At 37.8% G+C, this 25,432-nt stretch overlaps 1 protein-coding gene across 1 annotated transcript in view; it reads right to left on the bottom strand.

The window, feature by feature from the left end:
- Positions 1-651: 651 nt before the first annotated feature.
- LOC149266306 (uncharacterized) overlaps positions 652-25,432 on the bottom strand; it is a 69,235-nt gene continuing 44,454 nt past the window's right edge. The window contains exons 2-5 of the mRNA XM_089430235.1: positions 1,738-1,836; positions 1,464-1,577; positions 1,222-1,309; positions 652-1,124 (exon numbers count right to left, since the gene is read on the bottom strand). Of these exons, the coding sequence (XP_089286361.1) occupies positions 1,258-1,309; positions 1,464-1,577; positions 1,738-1,836 (265 nt within the window). The 3' untranslated portion in view covers positions 652-1,124; positions 1,222-1,257. The remainder of the gene's footprint in view (positions 1,125-1,221; positions 1,310-1,463; positions 1,578-1,737; positions 1,837-25,432) is intronic.

The following is a 25,432-nucleotide window of genomic DNA, read 5'->3' as shown; positions in this document are numbered from 1 at the left end:
AATTAACAACCAGTAGCACACAGATGTCCCGAAACTTACATCTCATCATTTCTTGCATGCAAATAATATATCTGAACAACAGTTAGAGAATCAGAGTACCTTCCTCATTAAAAATAAATGACAAAAGATCTATTTTGGTCCCATGACTACACCTGTATGCTACACCTGTATACCCCAACAATGTATATCTTAAATACTTGCCATTTACAAATTAAATATTTGATCAGTAGTGAAGTTACAGAAAATGTTTGTTCTTATACTGTATGACAATTGACAAAGGCTTGATTTACTTTTCACATTCTATTCCACTAATACATTAGAAAAAGAAAAAATTAATTCCTCAAAATCATTAGTGAAAAAGAATAATCTGTCTAGAAGTGATCCAAATGCTTGAGAGTGTACCGCATGCAAAGTCCAAAACAATATACTGTCCAGGAAAACCGGAGACTTCATCGTACACATTCTCTCTGGGCTTGAAGCAAGAAAGCCCTATTAGAACACCAACACTCCAGAGAAAAAGTAATTGGCAATATCCAAGAAGATACTAGAAAAACTGTAGAACAAATATACAACGTTTAGTGGAAAAACCATCAGCAAAATAAAACAAAAGATTATGAAGAAAGGAACAAAGTGGTTAAAAACAGAAAAGCGTTGAGAAAAAATGAGTTGTATCCCGTTATTAGACTTTATCACCTCAGTAAAGTTCATATATTGCTTCTTTAAAACTAGAGGTAGGGAAATGTGACAACGGAAAGGATCATGATTGTTGTTGCTGTGTTATAAACTAAGACAACCTGATGCCAAGTCAAATCTTCAAACAAATTGCAGGTGTCCCTAGGTTTCCCACATGACTAACAAAAACTATACAGAAGATTAAAGATAAAGGAAACAAAGAAGGGGGTAAAACTAAAATAGATGAAAGAGGTCAGTGTACGGGAAAGGTCCAAAACTAAGTTTAGAACGACCACAGTTTGTATGTTATGTTCAGAAAATGGGACTAAACCCCAACAAAAGTTAGAGCCCCTCCACTCATTACAGGATGGACGTAACCATTATTATCTTGGTAGTCTGCTCCTCATTTAGCTCAATTTAAAGCTTTCATTCTATCATATGCCAGTGCAAGCCTGAAAACCACAGAGCACATTTAGCAAACATTCACTTCACAATGAAAATTGTACCAATTTAAATTACATACAGCATTCTACAATTTAGTGCCCTCACCATTCATCCCCATGCCATGGCCTTTGGTGAATCAGATTAACTTTTTTTGTTTACATCTGTATTACTATTGTTTAACTGCAATCCAAACCTAAAACAAGCAAAACAAACAAGAATTATTATTTGCAATTATAGGAACCATGTGAGCTTCTCCAGATAGTTTAAATTTCTGGTTGTGAAACAAAAATAAAATTTCCCTCAGAATTCAAGTTACAAGTAACTCAGATAAAAGGGTTGCTTTTTACCTTGCAGCCCTAGCTTCCCTTTTCTCTTCTTCTATACCCAATCCAAATCTCACCAAGCGAGCTTTCTTCTTTGCCTCTTCACTCTCAGCAGTGGAACTCACAGGAAGTCCAAACCTATCCAAACAGGATCAAGAACTAAACACCTTGTCAATAATAAAAATTTGAACTTCCATTGTGAAGCATCTGAATGATTTTAGAAAAGACGACCACAATCAAAAGCAATGAAATAAACTATAAGATTCACTATTAACTACAGAATTGATCAAAACAAAACCTTTCAGCCCTAGCTTTCCTCTTCTTCTCCTCTTCTACTTTTGTCACTCCAACTCCAGAGGATTTGGCCTCTGGAGCATCAGTCAAGGATCCACCAAATCTGTACACAAAAGAGAAAGGAAATAAAACATTGCTTCTTGAAATCTTCATGAGGGACCTTACAGAAAATGCTGCATAAGTGACAATTTAGGCATAGGATCACATTAAACCATAGTTGCTTTAGTCAGAAAATTCAAAGATATCATTGCAGCCAAAAGTTCATAGAGAGGCAGAAGCATTCTATGCTTACGTATATTACCAAAAACAAAAGCATTTCATGTATTTAAAATAACTTTGTTTCTTTAAAGTTTATTTAATTTATATTACAGTACTTCTAGTAACCTATAAGTAGGTCATGTTCGTAATCAATTATTTGCTAACTTGTAAGTAATTGATTAAAAAAGATGAGGTTTTAGTAAAAACTAAAACCTCATCTTTGTGAAGACATCTTAGCATATATATCTTTTTGTAATGTCCCCTATGAATTAATTACCTATGGAATGACAAAGTAGTCTATCCAACCCTTTAGACTATAGTCTTGATAAAGAAGAAAAACCAAATTATCCAATGTTTGGGGCAACATTGGGTAAATCTTAGGTCAGCTGGGGCAAAAAGGCCCAAATTGGGAGGTGACATTTGCAACCCTGAAACCCCGTGAGGAAACTATAAATAGATGAGAGTTGGAATCATTTTGGCATCATTGATTTGGATTTGATATCTCTGTTTTCTTGAGCTGAGGCTGTGAGGGTTTAAAACCCCTTCTTGATTAGCTTCAGTGGAGGTGATCCTGCCATATCTAATCCTTTTGTCCAGTTTTGGTGGAGCTGATCCCACCCTACCTAGAGACCTATCTTCCCTTATTCTGGTACAGCATTGGCGCAATCTGGTTTGGTTTTGAAGATTGACAATCTTTTACCTTACCGAAACAATTAAGGGATCTGAGATTCTGAGTTGATCTTCACAGGATGGAAACCCTTCTAAGCAACTCAACGAAGGTTTGACTGCACAGTCTGAGGCCAGTATAGGTTGTTGCCTCTCTGACAAATCCACCCAAGGCACAGCGAGGGAATTTTGGGCGACAGGACCGAAATATTATTTCTGTTGGCAGATCGTAAGGGTAATTTTCAGCTGAGCAAAGGCATACCCAGGTACTCTGACAGAACTTGTGCAGGAAGAGGAGACTTCGTCATACACAGCACTATATGCAGGTAGCAACCAACGAGGTCCCGTTTTTCCAGGCAGCGAGTTGGACAGTGGTGTAATCAATTGCTGTACAGTGGTATCTGATCTGAGGCAGTCAGAGCACCGCCATGCTTAAATCAAGCAGTAACTCCGTCCGTGAGTTGATGGATGTAGAATAGATATGTTATTGTTGTTGTTCACTGGATTTATTGTTCTTGTAAATTGGGATTATACTGTTGCATCAAGTGGAATTGGATAATAATACTGTTCATTGGGCAATCCGCCCTAATTTATTATTGTCTTGTGAGAATCATGTCTTGTGACATTCTTTATATTATGCATGCAAACCTATTGTTATAAGAATAGATGAATGTTCATTGCTGTTGTGCATAATTTAATTGGTGGAGAAAACCCTAGTCGCAGTAGAACCCTAAGGATAAGATTAGCCTAGGGCATTACAGTGGTATCAAAGTTTTGTACCTTGCCAGCTGTGAGTACATGAGCCTTGTATGCTGCCAGAAGATACAAGCAACATTACAGTCAGGAGAAAGAGGATTACATACAGTTCAGCCATGGAAGAGCAAGGAGATCCCATGAGGATCTTGGATGAGATAAGCAGGGGACAACATCAGTTAATTCAAGGGCAGCAGGAGATAGGCCGGGTGTTAGCTCAAGGACAGCAATAAATAGGCCAGCTAATTACCCACCCATAGGAAATTCAAATGTTGTTGGTAACAATGCTAACAGATTGAATGAAGGTAACAGGACTGGTGCCGAAGGGAGTGTTGACCACTCGAGCCAACTACCCCATGAGCAGAGTACATTTGAGGGCAGTCAGAATTTTTTCAGATTTCATCATCATCTACAGCTTCTGGTCTTCAAATGTAATCCAAATTCTGCAGCCCTGTGGGCCATTATGTAAAAATGATTCTAGTGTGTTTATAAAGCCATGTAACACATCTAGGTAGCTTATTTTTGCTAGAGTTTCACTCTAGGGAGTTTTTTTTCCTTAACTTATTTTTTGTTACTCAACACTAAATAATTGGTCAAGTTTTTCTCCCAAATATACCCCAAAGCTAGAGTGGGGCTCGATGGTGAAGTCTCAAGTGAGTCCTAGTGTATAGGGTGTATGTAAATTGCCATACTAGATCATGTCTGAAGTGTCGCAAAATTTGGCTGCGTCTAGAGTTCATCTTTTTATTTATCAAAATTCTCCTTCTAGATGGGATTTCTATGTAATATTTTGTGTAAAGATGTAGAAGTGTTGTCTATATAGGAGGTATGAGTACTTGAAATTACACCTCAACTCCTAAACTTTCTATCTAGACACACTTTGAGAGTAGAAAATATGTTTATAACCCTCTAGAGTCATTTTTTTATTTTCCAGCAAAAATGGTCAAAAAATAAAAAGAGAGAAAATAAAATTCTCTCTAAGTAGAAAAATAATTAAAAAAGGATGAGGACTTTCCCCAAAAAAAGAATCAAATAGAAAAATGAGAAAAGTCCCATTTCCAAGGGAGCAAAGGGCCCAAAAAAATTCGTTGGTCAAGGAAAATAATTAATTTCCGAGAAAAGTGATTTTTAAAGAAGGATGTTCGAAAAGAAAAATTGTAAAATATTTTTATGGTCCAAAAATTCTCCAAGGTCAAAGAATTGGACCAACCCAGCTCTTCTCTCAAGGAAATCGAAATCTTCCTTTGGATCAAATTAAGCTAGCCGTTTTTCCACTTGGAGGGGTCTCATTCTCTTATATTTTCTATATAGGGAAGCTCTTGCTCCTCATTGTAACACATGAAAATTGCTATCCAGCTTTAAGTCAAACAAAGCCTTTGGGGTTAATTCATGTTGGTGTTCCTCTTCTATTTTCTATAGTAATTTTTTTCCAAATATTGCTCTTAATGCTCTACTGGTTCTAATTTAATTTTTTATTTCACTAGCCACTTGTGGATTTACTATTTGCACAGGTATTATCTTGCATTAGTATTTGATGCTAGAGAAACATTTTGAATTTAATCGATCTAGTAAGTATCTCTAGATCTTTTGGTTTCAGTGTATTATGTAACTCCTCGTGATCTGCGCTTGTCAAGGGTTGGTTTATGGTCAGATTCGACAGTAAGGAGGCTATGGAGTGGGTCGAAGGGCGGAACTGGGCATATGGGAATAGGCCGGTTTTTTTCAAGAGATGGACGCCACTCTTTGATGCTGAAACTGAGAGGATGGACGAGTTTCCGGTTTGGGTAAGAATACCAAATCTTCCCCCGTATCTTTGGGCGGACTCGGTATTCAAGTCGATAGGGAACGTGTTGGGGACTTATCTGGATGCAGATAGATCCTATTTGCAAACTTTTGAGAAAAGAGTGGCAAGGATCCTGGTAAGACTCAATCCCAAGGAGGGCCTGGCAAAATCTATACCCCTGCGCTATAAGGATTACAGAATTGAACAGAAGCTTGATTACGAACACCTTCCGTTTCGTTGTCACCGCTGCCATGAATATGGGCATTTGGCGAGAGACTGCCCGCTGGGAAGGCGGAGGAGGAGGATGCAAAAGGAGGCTGAGGGATGGGAAGAGCATATGAGGCAGGAGGAGTTTCAGGTAGAGGAGCCATTTCGCGCGGGGGCAAATGTGGAGGACCATTTCCATCAGACAGCGGCAGATTTTCCAAAGGAGGTGGGAGATCCGGTGGGCTTTGCAGATAGTCAGCCGATGGTGGACACTCCTATGGAGCCGAACGCTGAAACCACTTGCGATCAATCGGGGAATTCAATGAGGTTGCAGATGGGCTTTCTAAGGCAGGTCTTCAACAAAATTTGGGCTCGTGGAGAATAACCGAACAGATCCAGGACCAGATCCGTGTGTCGGATCAACCTCCATATGCATAGTTGTTTCTCTTTTTTTGCTATATGCACTAGATGTTCTGTCTTTCATAGGAAATCTGGTGGCATATGTTTTCACTATGTTGTTACTTTTCACCTTCTTAGACCATGATGCTCTGGTTTTTAGAGCGGTTTGCGGATATTATATATCGGTATGGGATCAGCTGGGTCGTTTTCCTCTTGAAAGGAGGCCCAGCTGGATTTCGGACTTCTGATCATGTTTTTTCCTTCTGGGTACGGCTGTCTAGGCCGAGAGCATGTGCACTTTTTTGAGCAGCACGGTGTAGGGGTGCTGATGATCCTCACTAGAGGAGGCTGGCCTTTTATTAGGCAGAACACTTCAGAATGTTAACTCATCTGCTTGTAACTTTTTTACTTCTTATAAAAAAGTTCGCTTTTTTCTTTGGAAAAAAAAACTCCTCGTGATCTAACAATTTTATCTTAAGCGTGTAGAGATCAATCTGTGATTCAGATCTTGGGCGTTAGGGGACGTCTTTGATCGGACTAACAACCTCCCAAGACATAGAAATTGAAGGGCCTACCTTGTTTGGTTTCAAAGACTTATCTAACGAATAATTTTGCAGGGTTTTTTGGCTATTTCTTAACCAAAATCTATTTATCTCAATTATTTTTTCTTTATTGTGCTTTAACTGAATAGAGCTTATTATTTGCCAATCAAGGAACGGAGTTGTACTCATATTCTTTGAATTATCTCTTGTAGATTTGTAAAGAGATATTGTATATATTTTCTTACCCTTGTACATAATTTTAACCATCTTGTATATATTTTTGGGATTTCTTTTATTGCAGATCTGGAGGAGGATTAAGGTTTGGCGTAGATCTATTTGTAAACGTTTTTGCAGGTGGATTTGCTTCAAAATCAAAGGGAAAGTGAATTTGTTTAAGGACAAACCCTCATCTAGCCTAGACAGCTAAGGTTTTATGATAGATCGAGATTTTTTTGAGGGTCGTCCATCAATTTAAGTCTCCCTCTCTAGGCCGCAAGTAATTGAGGCTCTTCCTTGTTTTGAAATCGAAATTTTTCAAGGAGTTTTCACTTATATATATATATATATATATATATATATATATATATATAGATATATATATATATTTGAGGGTCGTCCATCAATTTAAGTCTCCCTCTCTAGGCCGCAAGTAATTGAGGCTCTTCCTTGTTTTGAAATCGAAATTTTTCAAGGGGTTTTCTCTTAAAAATTAAAATATATATATATATATTCAAGGCATTTTTCTGATACTTATTGAAGGATTTGACTTGGGGTTTCATATTTCGCGAAAATTATTTTCGGGGAAGTCGCCAGCCTTGAAAGGCCTTCTCTTGTCATCTAGCAGGGGTTATATCTATTTTTTGTGGCTCAAAATATTATTTTTAAGAGGTTGTAGGCATTTAAGCCTCTATTTTACCAAGCTAAAAACGAGCTTTATTGAAAAGTTTCTCATCATAAAATTGGCAAAGACCTATCCTTTGAAGGCTTGATTTATATTATAGAATTTCTCTTGAGAAAGTCGCACACATTGAAGCCCTGGTTACCCTAGTAGTGAGATTGGATAGCCTTTTCCTTGAAGATTTAAGCCCTTGAGAATTTTGAGGAATTTATCACAAATTTTGAAAAAAAAAAAAAAATCAAGTCAATTTTTCCTCCTGCCCGTGAGCATATTTTCATCGGTTGTGAGCTTCTTTGGAGGACATATTTCATATTGGGCATGATCTCTTGGAGGCTTTAGAGGGAGTTGTTTGAGGAATTTGTCATCAAAGTTGCATTATCTTTAGCCTTGTATTCTCCTCATAAAACATAGTATCTTGGAAAGATGTATTGGTGCTTCAGCATGTGGATTTGTCAACCTTTCCAAGCTTGTAAGAGCCCTTATCATTGTCAAAAGGGTTTCTTTCATCGTAACACTAATAATAAAAGTTATGTTTCTTTAGGGAGCTTGGGAATTTCCCATGGTATCCCCCCTCCTTATTTAAAAGGGAGGATCTCTTGTCTTACTTAGTTTTAGATCTAGTTCCTAACTTGTTTCTTGTTCTCATTGAATTAGATTAAGCTTTATTTTCATTAATCATTGGTAGATCCAGATTTTCATTGCTATCCACTTGATCTAATTGTTATTGTGATCTAATTTACACTCGAGGAAGTCTTGTCTTTTCTCACTTGTGTTTTAGATTGAAATATTATATCTCTAGTAATTAGATTCTTTAGCAATCTCATCTGCCATCTTTGAAGTAACTACTTGTGCTTTGTAATCCATAATTTGCTCCTAAACATTCTTAAGACACCTTATAAGTGAAGTGATAATCTAAATCTAATCAATAATTCACTTACACATAAAGAGAAACTTCTATTTAAAGCACTTGTGTTATTTCTCTAATTTATTTTGTTTCATTGAGTAACTCTTTACTTGCTTCATTGAATCATTATTGTAAGTTGATCTCATTGTGATTTTGTGCTCTAAGTGTTTATCATAAGCTTATCATATATGGATTGGTTTTTCTTTCATCTCTCTGTGAAGCATCCTGATCTAATTATATCTCATTGAAACATTTGCACCTGCATATTAGATCTAGTTTTGCATCTCCAAAATTTACCTCCAAAACTAAGCTTGGTTGATAAAAAGTTTAGGACAACCTTCTCCACTATCCAATTTAAGAAGCTTGTTCCTAAACAAGGGTTAAAACAAGTGACCTTGCAGTTCTCTTGTGGCCTAGTCCCTTGTGGGAAGGAAGGCACTTGGATTGCTAAAAGCCCTAGGTAGGCATCGTTACCTTGCTCTAATACAAGTTTTGACAATTGAGAAGAAGGTATTCACCTTTAGTTTAGGCATATAAATTAAAATTAACCAAGACCTTGCATCTCACATAGATTAGTCTTGCACTCTTTCATTCTAAAATTGACTTTCAATTGGTTATTTGTAATTGGAATTGTGGGCTAATTATTTACTTACAAATTTTCTTTTCTTGCAAGTTGTATTTGAATCTTATTGTTCATAGTTTTAATTGCTTATAATCTCTTGATCTCTTGAACTAACCTTGCCTTGCAGCATTGCCTATCTTGTATCTTGGAAATATCCTTTGTTATTGTGCGAGTATTTTAATTTATATTTGAGCATTGTTATTAAGGCATTGATCTCTCACTTTTTTTATCTCATTAAGTGTCATGTTGATCTAATTAAATCTATCTTTTAAATCCACATTGCCCAATCATAATCTTGCTAATTAATCGATAATAAAGTTACATTTAGTGGTAATTGCCTTGCCTTCCTTAGATCTCCAGGAACTTCTTGTTCTAACAAGTTTTCTTTAATATTCATCTTTGGGGACTATCTGATGCAAGAGCATCCCACTTCCAAATCAAAGTGTATTTTGACTAGAATAGGGGCCTTTCATTTACCAAGGGAGTTGGTTCATCAGATCTTCTCTAAATGAGACATCTCAGGAGTATTAGGAGAGTCAAAGATTCGAGGATTAGTTGAATTTATGAGGATTTTGTGGATCTATGGATATAGAGATAGGATTTGTTGAGAAGGTTATGGATCTGAATTAATTCAAGTTCAAAATCCTATCACTGTATGAATGTAATCAAATTTATGTAATTAGAGGAACAAAAATCCATCAAAAAGAGATAGGAAGATCAAGAGAATAGGGGTCGAGTGTGGCTACAAGGCCGAGAGGGCCAACTAATGTATTGAGGCCACGGGCCTTTTTAATTATTTGTATATAATATAGAACCACTATGTTTGAGTGTATTTAAGTGTTGAGTCTCTATTTGTCGCTCATAAGCATTTCGTTTATGGAACAAATCTTTTGAATATATATATTTGCCAAGGAGTGCAGGTTGATTGAGGTCAAGCTCAGGAGGGATTCGCAGATACAACCATTGCAAAATCAGAGTGCGCAGCAGATGCGTGAGGCGAGATTAGAAAAGAGCTCGCAAAGGTTATCCTAGAGGCTGAGTTAGAATAGTAGATAAAGTACACAGTGAACGATGATTGGAGCAAGACAAAGAGGAGAGACAGAGGACATGAGGCTTTGATAAGCCAAGGAAGGAAGCATAGATGAGAACCATAGAGCAACAAAGCCAAAGGAAGTCATTAATTAATCGAGCCAGAAGAAGAAATCGACATCAAATGAAAGGTAGAATGCCCAGAAGAACTTGAAATGTGCATTTGGTTGTCGAGTCGGGCATTCAGGCTCGAAATATGTCATTAGACGAAACAGAGGCGGGCATTGACAAGGACAGACATCGTGCTCTGAGATCAATTCTCTAACGGAGGAAAGTTGGCGGCAATTAACGGGAAATGTTATGTTGCTCGGAATAGAGATAGCCCAGAAGGCAATTAAATCTATATTTTGAAATGAGTCGGGCTCGAGGAACCGCGTTAACATGGAGGCAACATTGGTGGACAAGTGGAAGCATTTGATAGCAGTGGCATGGGATGAGTGGGTCCCGCCCAAAGGTTTTACAACCTAGCGACTTTTGAACTCCCTTTATCCATTGTACTGGCTACTGTGAATAGGCTCGTGTGGCATCAAATCAAAGTGGGCTAGCCCGGAGGTTTTTGTGATCCTTCTATTCATCAAGTCGGACTATCATAAGTAGGTTCACATGGCGTCAACCAAGCATGACATCAAAGTGGGTCATCCCGGAGCTTTAACCCCAGAGGTATAAGAATTGGTGATCAGAATAGCAAGCGGGCTTACTTGTTAACAGAGAAAAAGCGAGCTTATGTGACAAGACTCGTGTTAGTTGACAGTAGGGAGAAATTGCTTGGCATGGAAGAAAATTAACCATGGAACCGACGTGGAGAGTGGGCCAACCCTGGAGGGGCTTAAGCCGGGTGTATCATTAATGTGGCATATAAAGTATGGCCGATTTGGAGATTTTATAAGCCTGGGCTTTAAGGAGGGAGCAAGGAAAGTCAAGGAACTGATATATATCTATATATATATATATATATAACGAATACTACGAATAGGAGCCAACCCTTGGAACAAAAAGGTCAAGTTATTAGCGCTTTGGTTGGTGCTGACATCAAGGGTTATTCCCTTTTAAATTCTCCCACTGTAATTTGAAAGTTGAATAGGGATGAAGGAAGCACCTATAGAAGATATCCCGGGCACCGCGAGGAATCTGGGTTTAGGACAGGAATATAGCAAGGTTAAAAATTGGCCCTACATCACTACCCCCATAACTTGTCTAGGAGAGAGCTTAAACGAAGTGAGTAGGGAATAGGTGGCAATCCCTACTCTGGGCATTGCACCATAAAGACTATACCTTGTGGGGTTAGAAACTTTTCCCACATCTAGGTGTACATCTTAGGCGACAACAGGGAGCAGCAGCGAAAATCCTTACCCCTTAAATACTCTTTCTCAGTGTAATGCCAGGACTGTTGACTTTATTGTAGCTTCGATCAATATTCAACTCGACCCAAAAGAAGAAATTTAAATTTTGAGTTTTCGCCTCCAAAAGTACAAGTTGGCTCTGTATTGTTCAATTCGGTCAGCCACAAGGGACACACTTATTCGGGTTCACTATATAAAGGCACTCTACTTCCACCTTTAGGCATGCATTCAAATCATCTTCATCTTCCATTGTTTTTGTTCACACATGGGAAAGAGAAGGACAAATTTGTGTTTATCCTAAGGAAGATTGGAAGACCAAATTTCTAATTGAAAGAGGACTAGTTGGAAGGAAGCCCTGGAAGTAAACCTTATATCTATCTTTGGGAACTATTGTTCAGGGATGAAGGGTTGGTCTAGCCCTAGGAATTTCCAAGTTAATTCTATAGAACTTAGATTGTATCTCTTGTTGAATTGGACAAATTTCTCTAAGAAAAGGTCGTTGGGTTTTTCCCTAGTTAGGGTTTTCCCATTATAAATTTTTGTGCCTCGTGTATGGCTCTCTTTTTGATCCTACTATCATTATTATTTTACAGTTGAGATTTTCTATGTATAATTGCTTAATGATGAATGTGACACAACATAAATTAATGAGAAAATCATTGGAAGTAATTATCAGTCTAGAAAATCAGAAAAATCAACAAGGACAACCAACAGAAGTAATCATAGACTCTTCCTCAATGTTTGGACAATCAGGCAACAGCTAACCAAGGAACAATAGAACAAAACAACTTTACTGAGTATTTCCGAGAATATGCATCTTCAAGAGAAAGACATTCGAGCACCCATGGCATTCAACGAATACATCAACATTAAGTACAAGAGCAAGCCCAAGGCACAATGGAATCAGGATCCAATGCGCAAGATGTGGAAGTTGTCCATTCCTTCCTTCCATGGATCAGTGAAAAGTTCAACTAGCATTGGGTACAAAAAATGGACACCTATTTTTGACTTAATCCAATGCACACTATCCAATTTGCCACATTGCACAAGGAGGAGCGCATGAATGGTGGTACCATGGACTGGTCACCCTGGGGCACTCCAGTATAACATCTTATGTGGACTTCACCCAAAGGTTGATAGAACCTTTTGATCGAAACAATCCTGAGATACATTTTGGAGATTTGGCACAACTCAAACAGACTGGAACACCAGAGGTTTTCATCGCAGAATTAGAACGGACAGCAGTCAAAGGTACCAGACATCACAAAGCAAATGTTGGGCATACTCTTTGTAGAAGGTCTAGCTAAACCCATGGAATAATTGGGTCAAGGCCTTCAGGCCCACTACCTTGCAAGAAACCATCACCAAGACTCAAGATATGGGAGGAGCAACACCAAAGGTGAAGACTCAAATCATACCATAAATCCCTTTGAAGGACAAGAACAAGAAGACATCTGAGAAGGATGAAACCAAGAAGGATGGGTTGGATGAAGAAGCTCAAAACGAGCTTGGACGAAAGAACTACAAACTCTGTTTTACTAGCAAAAAGAGCCATGGGAACCTGGTCATCGATGTTTGGGAAAAGGAAAGATTCACTACATTGAAGTATTTCCCGATAATGACAATGAGAGTGATACAGCACAAGCCCCAAGCAAGCAGCCTAGCATGTCTAAAGAAGCACCATCCCAAGAAGAGGCTAAGAAGCCACGTCTTAGGGTTGAAAGATATACTATTGCCACTCTCTCAAGAGTCCCTAAATATCACACCTTCAAAATCAAGGGTGTTATACGAGGGCAACGAATCATAACATTGGTTGATGGTAGAGCAACATACAACTTCATAGATGGAGTCACAGCAGTAAGAACAGGCATCCTTGCCCAAGAATTGGAAGCTTCAAACTGAGGGCAATTGATGGGTATCATATGACATGCACACGGGTAATTCCACATTTGAGCATCACATTAGGTAAGTATACAATTATTGTTCATTTTTATGTGATAGAACTGGCAAATACTAATGTGGTGTTGGGAATACAATGGTTGTACTCCCTAGGAAGATTTGTGATGAACTACCAAGCGATGGTAATGGAATTTCGAGACCCAAATGGCAACAAGATAGTACTAAGATGCATGACTAATGGTGGCCCCGGAGTTGTAACAGCCAAGCAAATGGAGGTCATACCCAAGTAGGGTGAAGTAACTTGCATGGAATCTTGTAGAAGTAAAAGCCCTATATCATTAAGTAATAGCTTACAATCTTATGAGCTTGTTACAACTCAAACTAGCAGGGGTCCTAGGAGGGGATCCTAAAGGGCAACTACTAGGTCAAGGACAACAATGGAGCGATGGCCCACTATCACCCATTGTTTTAAAAAATGGTCGAGTCGATTCCGATTCGGCTGAGTCAAACCGAGCCAATGCCTAGTCAGGTCGACTCGATGGCCGAAACGAAATGGATAGCCAGGTTGTTACCGAGCCCGTCATTGACTCAGTCGACTCAGTAACAACTCGACCGGCTCAGATCTTTGACAAAAATCCTGAAGCACATTTGTCAAAAGTTGTTTTGTTTCTTACATATCAATGGTTGGGTTGTTGTTTATTGCATATTTGAAGCCCTAAAGTAATCTATTGTTGTGAAAAAGTTTTGAAAATTACAAGGCCGAAGTATGGTTATCCTAGTGGCATGAATTAGAAAACTGAAACAATGCATTGAGCCATACAATTTTTTTAAAAAGGCAAACGTTCTGACAATGGACTAATCAATACATATTTACTTCTGATTGTTTTGGAGCTTGACTATAATTAAATCAAGGGTTTTAAGACTTCATTAGGGGCAGAGAATTGGTATTATTGTCGTTGTAGTCTAGTGATTGTCCTTAGGCTGAGGCAAAAAAGAATCCTCGCATTGGTGGCTAAGTATGAACTTTGTATTGGACAGTGCAGTAGGTGCCATTTTGATATAATGGATATATTCATGAGCCTACTTTGATCATATGTTGTCTTCTCTCTATATTCTAAAGCTTTGTGTTTGGAAACATGAATGAAAATCTTTAAAATTATGTTTTTTATTAAAAAAAAATATTTAATGTATTTTTTACAACGACCGAGTCATTGAAATCAAACCGACCGATTCGATACCGAGTCGGAGTCAGAGTCGAAGCCGACCCTCACCCGTTTTCAAACCGAAGTCGGAGTTTTAAAACATAGTATCAACTCAGCTAAGGCTCCCTACTCTTTACGGATTTTCACCGATGGGAGGAGACCCAATATAAAGAGGAATCACTAGATGAATAAGTTAATAAGAGGACTAACTGCAAAGCAAGCTCAAAGCAACAATACAAAGCCTCGATATAAGAAACTTACTTTTGATCAATTTCAAAGACTGTTAAACAGCAAATCTAAGTAGGTTACTTCTCCTCAACTGAACATGTGACCTCTTCTCCACGGGTCTTCAATGCCTTCGCCTTACAGTTCCAAGTTCTTTTGGATGACAGAACTATCCTCAGACAGGCGGCCCAGTAGGCTTCGATATTAATAAAAACAAGCAAAATACATAAGGCTTATTACAACATGAGATCTCAGAGTTCTCAGTCAAGTGATGTCTTGAACATCTGCCGATCTCTCTTTATATAGACCTTCTAACCCTACTATGAAAACAAAACAAAACAAAAAATAATTGAGGGTCCTATCGGTATATTTTCACCGACGGTGTCTACTCAACTTTTCTGGTACATATGTACAAAAGATTCTACCATGGTCCTTTCGGACTTCTATCTGAGTCATAATCATTATCAAAATCAAAATCTAATCATGTACTGGCCTTGAGTCGTCGAGCATCTTTTGGTAGTGATGTTCTATCAACTTGGAGTACTCTTCGTCCCAATTGATATCTGCTGGGTCCTGGGCATCCGGTTGCTTGTCCTGTAAAGTAGATACTTTGCTTTTCCTTTTCCTTTGGCATCTTCAACTAATATTATTGTCCTTTTTGATGATGCTCTTGATGACTCTCCTTGTTCTGTATTCATCTTTATTCGGTGGAGGCCCTGTTGCTGAGGTGTGTACTTGGCAGATTGTTTTTCCCACTTGTTAAGGAAAGGTAAAGGGCTGATTTCAATATCTAAGAAAGAATCTTTAAAAACATTTCTGATGGTTGGTGATCGTTGTACTGCCAGTTCGATGCCATTTAGAAGTTCCCACTTGAAAATTTGAAACATATTGGTGGAACTTTCAATTGCATGCTAAACCCATTCTCTGCAATTATCATTAATATAAGCTTTGTTTTGCCACCCTAATTCAAAAATCATAGATGTACAGATTCTATTTGAAATCATCAGGCTAATAATATGGACCACATTATTATTCCAATTGCTTGAAATAACGCTAATAGTTACCAAAGCCTTTTGATTGATTATGAATCTTAATGCCTTTGGTTCTCCTTGTAAATCGTCCATTTTTTGTAGAATCTGTATCTTTTCTGTTAATCTCAGATTTCCAAATTCATTAAACCAACCAGCATGTTGCTTAATCATTTCTTCATTATTGTTGGTCTGAATTTCTCCGATCTGCTCATGACTAAAAACTTGTGCAAAAGGATTAGGCGTGATACTTTCCCTTAGTCTGAGACTATGATAATCCCATGGAGATGAAAAAGTTCTGAGATATTGTAAAGTTCTTTGAATGCATTGAGATATCCTTGTAGATGGCCTTTTCCTGCAAAAACCATCTTTAATTTCCCAGTCAGCAAACCCTTCAAAAATTTCATATTGAGGAAAGGTGTCATTTGGTGCATAGTTCTCATCAAACCTTTGAAGAAAGGATGCTTCTAATTCCTCAAAAATGTCTAGGATTTTTAGAGATACAATGTATTTCTCTACTTCAGGCTTGAAAGGAATAGCTTCAAGATCTAAAATTTTTGCTCCTGTGAAAATGCTAAGACCAAAATCAACTCCTCCAATAAGTTGATAATAATTTAAGACTTTTAGGATCCATATCATTTTTTCAGTATATTCACTAGACCATAGATCTGAGAGACTTCTGAAAAATAATTTTACTTTCATGTTAGGCAAAGGATATACCTTTACCAGTTCAGCATCCAGGCCTAAAGACATACCTACATTCTTTGATTGCCATGCTTGGCATTTTCTGATCCAAGTATTTCTTCTCAGTCTCATTCCCACTACTTTCTTGATTTCTTCTGCAATATTACTTGCATGTCCTTCAAGCAATCTGAATCTATCAACAAATGTACTAAAGTTGTCGTCCTGTGGTTCTTTAACTAGAATAGTAAAAACCGAACCTGTACAAGTAATGAATGCTTTGTTCATATCCCTGGTTAATGAATCAGTTAAATAATTTGAATTACCTGGGATCCATTCAACTTCAAAATCAAACTGTTGGAACCAAATCTGCCATGCAAGTATCCTTCCTTTTGCAATCTGTCTTGATATCTTGGCAGATAAAAAATATTTAAAATTCTTGGAGTCTGTTCTTATTAAAAAATTTATAGGTGTAAGATATAATTCAAACCTTTGTATCCCATTGAATATAGCCAGTGTTTCTTTTTCTGCTATGAAATAATTCTTCTGGCTGGGTGAGAATTCACCTGATGCATAAGCACAAAGTCTTTCTTCACCTTTCTCCCTTCGTTTAAAAAGAATGGCTGCCCAAAAATTTAAAGAAGCATCAGTTTGAAGTATAAGCAAACCATCACCTGGTGGTTGGAGTTTTGGCAATTGCTGACATTCTGCTTTCAACTATTTTACTGTTGTTGTTGCTTCTGGTGACCATCCTTCTTTTAGATGTTTTCTGATTGGAGCTGTTTTTCTGTCAATCTTGGGATGTACTTGTGAATGTAGTTCAAGACTCCTAAAAACCTTTGAATTGTTTTTGTATCTTTCAATTCATCTGGAAATTGGGTTAATTTAGTCAACACATGTGGTTGCATCTGAATTGCACCATTGACTACATGTATTCCCAGAAAATCTATATTGTCTTGAAATAAGACCATTTTTCTCTCTGATAAAACTATGCCATGTTGTTGAACTTCTTTTAGAAAAATCTCTAAATGCTCTAGATGGGTTTTTACATCTGGACTATGAATTAGAATGTCATCAATGTATGTTACAATGAAATCATACTTAGCAAAAATGAAATCCATTCTTTGCTGGAAGAATGCATGGGCATTTTTCAAACCAAATGGAACAACTTTCCATTGGTAAAATCCGGCAAGACAAGTAAAAGTAGTTTTATGCCAGTCCTCTTTTCGTATCTAAATTTGATAGTATCCAGACTTCATATCAAATTTTCTGAATACTTTGTTGTGCTATATTTTTTGCATTATGGTCTCTGGTCTTGGTAATGGATAATTAAAACTCTGAGTAATTGCATTCAGAGGTTTGTAATTTATTACCATTCTAGGTTTACCTCTGACTATCTCAGAATGATTTCGTACCAGAAACGTTGAACAAGATAATGAGACTCGCTTGGCTCGATGAGTTGCATTTCTAACAATTCTTTAATTTGTCTCTTTATTTCTTGCTCGTCTGAGGGAGTGCAAGGAATCAGTTTCCATTTGACTCCATTATCATGCAAGGTCACAATCTCTTGCATTGGACTTTCTACTACCCAAAACTGTTGTGGATTTTCTGAACAGCTTTTAAGAAGTTTGTCATGGATAGCAATTTGTTCTATAGACCCGTTGGGATCTATACATGCCTTTTGTTTTGATTTAGATTCTACTCTGGATTCATATATTTGCAAGACTTCCTGCCAATCGTTAGAATCTTTTAAGGGTCTTCTGGCTCCGACTCTTTTTTGACTATTTTCATGTCTTGCTTCTGAATTTGCAATGAATAATCTAGGCACAGCAATAGCCTTTTTCTTCAAATTTATAATCAGCTTATCTTGGCTGATTGTTACTGGAAGCACAGAATTTAAGAATGGCATTCCCAACATTAAACTAGTTGAAGGATCATAATGCTGTATTGCAAAAATCTTGACTATATTCCCTCCAACTTTTAATGAAATGTTGTCTACATAATGAGTTAAACTCACAGAGCCTCCTATTGTTTCAGAAATCAATATATTTTGTAATGGCTTCCACAGAGATGGCCTAACCAAACTGTTTGACCCACCAATATCTATGAATGCATCAACAGATATCCATTCATTCTTTACTTGAACTTGAACCGGGATATAAATAAGGCTATTTGTCTTGACTATCTTTTTTAATAGAGTATTTTCTTCTACTCTATTGATCTCTGGCTGAGGAAGACTGGTAGAAGTTGTTGTTCTTTTTTGAAATGGGCAAAAAGGATTTACTTCTGGAAAGGGTAAAACAGATTGCTTACCTTTCTGCTCTGGTTGTGAACATTCTGATTCATCTTCTGAAACATCTGTTGTTTCACTAGTGACTTCAGTATCACTTTCTTCTTCTTGTTCACTGTAATGGAGCTCTTCTGAAAAATCATCTTCTGAACAAGATAAACAGATATTCATCTTTTGTACACATTCTTCTTCTTCTTCATCTAATATTTCAGTCAAAATATATACATCTGAAATATCATCTTCTGATTCTACTATAGACCAATCATCTTGAAATTCTTCTATATCTATACAAGCTTTGAGTTTACTTGATGAATTATTTGGGCACTTTCGTGCAAAATGTCCTTCCTTTTTACAAATGAAACAGCAATTGTTGTTTCTTGGTTTTGATCTTTTCTTCAGGAATTTATACTTTCTAAACGGCTTTCTTGGATTTGAGACTCTCTTGGGTCTGAATTTACCATATCTCTTTGTTTTCTTTTTCTTTTTGAACGGCGTCCATGGTAACATGATTTTGCAGACATCTGAGCTGGGTGTGATGTCATGCGCCTTCTTTTGCCAACATAAGTATTTAACTTTTTCTGTAATTCTAAAAAGAAGGTCAACCCAATATACTTGATCTAGTCTTTTATTTTGTACATCTAGATCTTTCATAATGAGGTCTCCTAGATCGCCTGGTAATTTTGACAAAAAAAAAATTGAGCCACATCATTTGAGAGGTTAGCTTTGAAAACCTTAGCCATGAAGTCTTTACTAAATTGGTCAAAATACGTCAAATCTTTTGACTCCATTCTACTAAGATATGTTATTAACTGTTTTCTCTCATCAACAGGCTTTGGCACGAACTGTGTTTTTAGCAATAACTCTAATGTAGACAGTCCAGCTTCCATGACGGCTCTTCTCTCTTCTTCAGATGGTCCCATCCACCAATCATAGACTATACCAGTCATACGTTTTTCTGCTAGGACCATAATGGATACATTATCCAATTTTGTTGTAATTTGCATCTGATACAAAGCACCTATCCAAATACGGATTGATTCTCCAAGATTTGAAGAACTATCCAAATCTAGAATGTAGCCACTTGTATTTGCAGTGTACAGATCTTCTTCAACACATGGGTATTTATTCACTTCTTTGAGGATATGAGCCTTATTTTGATTATTTATGGAAGGCTGGATAAAAGAAGGAAATTTAGATGCAGCTTGATCAAGGGTCATCACTTCCTTTTTTAAAACATAAGGGCCATTGACCCCCTTGACCCCCACTCCGTTTCGTTATTATGTCTCTTGCCACCTTCCACTTCATTGTTGTTGCATACTTTAATTAGTGGAGAAAACCCTAGACAGTGGAACCCCAAGGAAAAGATTACCCTAGGATGTTACACTTTTGATGTTGACAGACTTGAACTTCCAATGATTTGTAAAAGTTTTGGGACAGTTTTATCAATTTAAAGACAAATGGAGGCTATGCATGGTATGCTCAGCGATTGAGCATGGACAAGAACATTCCCACAAAAACTCCAGCTCCATTCTATCAGTAGGACAAATATTATGAAGCCTTTAGGCAAAAGCCATCTTGTGGCTAAAATTCTGGTATGCATTGTTGAAATTGGGTAGCATCAGGAGGTACTCTCACATGCCCTTGGTGCTAGGCTTGTGAAAGAGAAACAAAAGTGTGATTTTATGACTGTATGAGCTTTGCACCCAAGTTGTGGCCTTTGTAGCCAAAATGAGTGTGCTTTGTACCCAAGGAGCGCATTTAATATTCTAATTTAATGTGAGTTTGGTGTTGGAGATTTCTTGATGGACAAGAGGGCTTCCAAAGGGACCTTTAGTCAAGTATAAATAAGAGGCCAATGAAAAGGCATAAGGGGCAACTAAAATGGACAAGACATGACGGATTCTTCTTGATTGAGCTCTAAAATTTACTACAGAAGTTGCAGACTTGCAACTAGGGCTACAAGGGTTTTGGAGGGCATCTTTTCTACGGTGGGAAGGATATTTTATTTTGATGCTTGCAAGTAATAGCATAAAGGGTGGGCATGCCCTAAGGAAGGGTCGGCAAGTTGGCCAAAGGTGAACCAGGGCAGCACTAGAGGAATTGTAGGTTACAAGAAGAGGCCAAGGGAAGAAAAGAAGGTTGCAATTGTTGCTAAAGGAGGCCACAGCTAGGAGAGGTTGGTTGTAGGCCTAAGAAACAAGCCGCAAAGGATAGCAAGGGGGCTGGAAAACAATAATAAGCCGAAGTTGAACTGAGGCCTAGGTGTAGGCTGCAAGGAAGAATAAGGGTTGTTGAAGGAGGTTGAGGCTACAAGAACAAGTCGAAGTTGTTTGGACAGGCCACGGGAGGCAAGAGATAGGTCGAGGAGCCTATAGGTGACAACTGGCCTAAACAAGGCATCTAAGCTTGAATCCGCAACATGTTTAGGGTTGTTAAAGGGTACAACAACAGGCCATTGAATAAGGGTACCAAGAGGGTAGACCCAAGTGAAAGTTGTTGTGCTTGGTAAGAGGGCAAGGAGTGTTGAGAAATCTAGGGCATAGCAATTCAGTGGTTTCTCTACGTTAGATAACTGTTTGTTAATGCTTTTATCTTCTTTAGTTAGGGCCTTCTTTTACTTATGTTATTATAGTGTTCTTCTTCATCAAACAACTACCATTGCATAAACCATAAAGAGACAAGAGACACAAAATGTAGGCGGTCAACCAGGGCCAAAGCCTCTCCAACTTGAGAGGAAAGCCCAAACGAATTCTTCTTCTTATAGAGACTTCAATTGACGAATGCTAAGACCAAGACCTAGACCCTTGACACACAACCTCTCCATGACCAAGTCACTGTTGCTCCTTTCAGAAGTTCAATTGCCTTCATGCACTACTACTCTCAACTACTCTGAAGCTTTTCGGCCTTCCTCCACAAGTCTACAATTTCCGCTGCCTGAAATCATTGTATAGACACAGATGTGGATTGAATTATGGTTCTTATTGGCATGTCTTTCCTTCGCTTATCTTGAGGTTTATTCCTTGTTATTTCGGTTAGCAATGGTTATGGTGAAAAGACCATTTTCTTGTCTTTTAACACATCAAATGTATCCACTGCAAAAACCCTAGTTTCGAACACAAGTGTGAAGGTATTCACCCAAGAAACAGTGCCAGATGAGTTCAAACTTCCTTTCCTCCTCCTCGTTGGTTATTAGGCTGCCTTTCTAGAGATCTTCACACTCCTTTCTAACTTCTTGTCCTTGACTGAAAATTTGTCTTTCAAATGAGGCCGAGCTGCCCTATTTATAGTGGTTTGTGCATCATAATAAGCCGACTTGTTCTGGAGCCTAGGCCGACATGCCTTTCTGGAAACATCTTTGGGCCGACTTCAAGGTGACTTTGTGACAAGGTCTTGGAGGGTTCAAGACACTAATAAATTTCCTTTTACAATGTGTAACATGCTCGTATGGGTCTTAGACTTTTATGGCTTAATGACAAAACATAAAGGCTCTCAATGGGAACCTTAACTAAAATAAAATCCCTTGATCATGAAATCCATGATTCAAACATTAAAAAAATAATTTATTTTCTTCTTTACATTAATTACATAAAACCATATTTACACGTCATTATGAATACCAAACCTAGTTACAATTTTCAACACCCCCTCTTAACTAGGGAGGTATTCATAATGGTACTTCGTCATTCTCAATCTGAAGAATTCTCATAAGAAGAGTTAGATTGGTAACCCATCTGTATAGCATCATATCAACCAGCATTGTCACATAGCAAGGCCTTGACTAACATCTCTATCTCTCCACAAGATCTGAGCTCAATGTTGGCGAGACCAATGATGTATAGACACCCTCATCATTGTCTCTCTCGGAACATACCCCACCCGAGTTCTCAGGGTGTGTTCCACCAAGACTATTCTTATCTTAGATTCCCAGTCCTCAAAGAATATCAGTCCTCTACGACTACTCTTATCTTGGATGCCCTAACTCATCCTCAAAGAGCATCGGATGCTAGAATTTTACCCAATCCTCCATTCTGTATTCCCAAGTGAAGACAAGAATGATGTGTCTATCTCTCCCTCTTAATTAGGGAGGACATAACTATTCCAATGAAGGAATGTACCTAAGCTCACTCTTGGCTTAGGAATTTTTCTTCCAAGTTTCTACCAAGTAAGAAACTTGTTTCCAGGCTTCCTCTTAATTAGGGACCTACCGAAGCTCCTCAGGTGGAGATGATGGGACAATCAGCTACTTGAAGAACTCCTCACAATGTCATGAACTTCTCTTCTTTACTCAGGAGTCTTCATGTTTTGGGACTTCTCCTAGGGCACAGACCATTCATCACCTTCATCCATGAGTCAGTCATGTCTTTATTCCTTTCATCGGAAAGTGATCCGTCAGTTCATATCTGGCCTTCCTTCATGCCATGTTGCCTTCTTCATGCCATGTTTCCTCAATGATCTTTCATCCTACTACATGGACATCATGGGTGGAAGATATCCATAGATCTTCCCTTAGCAACCCTGCATAATCCCATCTAGATATCAGAAATAAAGGAATGAACATTAAATCAAAATTACCTTTGTGATGGTCTTTCATCATGACATCTTCTAGTTTGCATCAGCACCCTGCATACACATTGACACATCTCCAAAAGATATATATTTTCAAGGGTCTCCTTCTTTTTCAAACTATATCATAGTCATCATATCTTTCATGGACATATCCTAGTCATATCTTTCAGTTCTCAGATGTTTATTGCCTTCTTCATGGTTGCATATTTCATGATCTCTTCCTTTCTTCCTTCACACATTTCCTTCCCAGGAACTTTGAATCAAAGTTCCTCTAATTATCATCAACTACCTCATATTTCATATGAGGACATATTATGTTGATTTCATCTAAACAATGTATGGCCCATGCCTTTCTGCATCCTTTCAAGGGAGGAGATCCTTTCTTTTGATCATGCTCTCGAGATAGAGCATTTATGCATGATACCTACAACCATATGACATGACTCTACAATATCGAATACAAGCATACATACCTCATTTTCCTTTAGGTCATCTTAGACTTCCCTTCAGCAGCTTCCTTGATTGAAAGAACTCCAATCCCTTGATTTGCTTCACCTCTTTTATCATCATACCATCATCTCATGAATACCACAAGTTGGAATTCTTGATGAAACCCTTGCTTCCTTTTGATTGGTGAACCTTTTGACAAAGATTCTAATAGAGGACCTTCAGTATCCTTATCCAACAAATGTTTCCTTTTGATTGATGTATGATACGCTTTGTACTACATGACTTTTTCTTCCTTTTCCCATAAGTACCACTTATGCTTACTAATGACGTTTCCAAGAGCTATATCCTTCCATGGGTGACTAGTTGCCTTGGACTTCAATTTCAACCATCTTGCATGCTTCTCTATGATGATGTCACGAGCTTTTGCTTTCAATGCTTTTATGACGTCATGATGCATCCCATCATTTTTCTTAGTGAATCAACAGAAGACTTAAGAACCGGTCCATTTCAACCATCTTGCATGCTTCTCTATGATGATGTCACGAGCTTTTGCTTTCAATGCTTTTATGATGTCATGATGCATCCCATCATTTTTCTTAGTGAATCAACAGAAGACTTAAGAACAAGAACTTGAAAAGAACTTAGATGAGGAAGACTATCTCAGTCATAGTAGAGATCTCTTACTTCCTCTTTCTTGGACTTCTTTTCAGCTTCCTCCACTTCTTCAGTGATATAGGCTTCTTCTCTACCTCTTTTATTATTGTCCTTCTTGAGCTTAGGACAATCTCTTTTGTAATGCCCATATTCTTGACATTCATAGCATTGGATTTTAGCCATATTTTCTTGAGAACTATGCTTCCCGAACTTCCCTTTCCTTTTGGAAAAACTTTGACCCTTTTCACTTGATCCTTCATCACTTTTTGCCTTGAACTTGTCTTGATACGAGGTTACCTTGTTCATCAGTTAATGCATTTAAAATAATGGAGACCATTTCTTTATCAGATATCATCTCTCCTAGATCTTGTAGTTGAGTTCTTATTTGAGATGCTTTTGAGAGATATGAAGATATCCCTTCATCCTTTGATACCTTCAATTTGTATAGATCATATCTAAGTGATATGATTTTTCTTATCGTACTTTCAGAGAATAGTTCTACCAGCTTATCATATATCCCTTTTGATGTCTCCAACTCCGCTATATAGAGAATGAGGGGATCTTTGACAGATTCCATAAGAATCTTTTGAACCCTTAGATCCGTTCCCATGTATTCAGATAGTGCTTGATCTTTAGATGTTTTGGAGACTTTTCCATTTACATTATCAATAACTTCATTTTCTTCAAGGATTATGTCTATCCTCCTTTTCCATGCAAGGATGTTCGATGACCCAACCAGCTTATAGATCTCCTTGCAAAATGAAGTCATTTTATTAGATTAGATTATAGAAGAAAAGATACTTACTTGTCAAGTGAAGATGAAATCTTCAACTTGATCCCTTTGTTGATGATGATTGATGATGAGGTCTTAATGCTTCTTGGATGTTCTCTTTCAAGGATGACGATTTTCCTCTTAAAATGAAACCTTTGCTATGACAAGAGGGAGATTTCCTTGATATCTTTGGTGATGAGTTATTGATCTAGCTTCCTTTGAATGAGTAGTCTTCAAAAATCCTTGAGGTTATGATTGGTTGTAGATCCCAGGAATACTTCTTTGATGATGATTTCATCTTTGATCTTGAAGTGCTTCTCTTGGATGAATAGACTTCAAGTTACTTTGATTTGTAGATCTCTTCAACTAAAGTAGAGTCTTAGAGGTCTTTGACTCCCTGAAAAATGATCCTTCTCACTCTCGCATCATTCTTGTTGTGTTAAGCCAATTGTTTGGGGTCAATTGGTGTGG

This window comes from Pinus tabuliformis, chromosome 6 (genome assembly GCF_031772625.1).
Source record: "Pinus tabuliformis cultivar Carrire ecotype Pingquan chromosome 6, CPIR1, whole genome shotgun sequence".
Lineage (NCBI taxonomy): Eukaryota > Viridiplantae > Streptophyta > Pinopsida > Pinales > Pinaceae > Pinus > Pinus tabuliformis.
The sequence above is the reverse complement of the archived record's forward strand: the minus strand, read 5'-3'. Positions and strand labels throughout refer to the sequence as shown.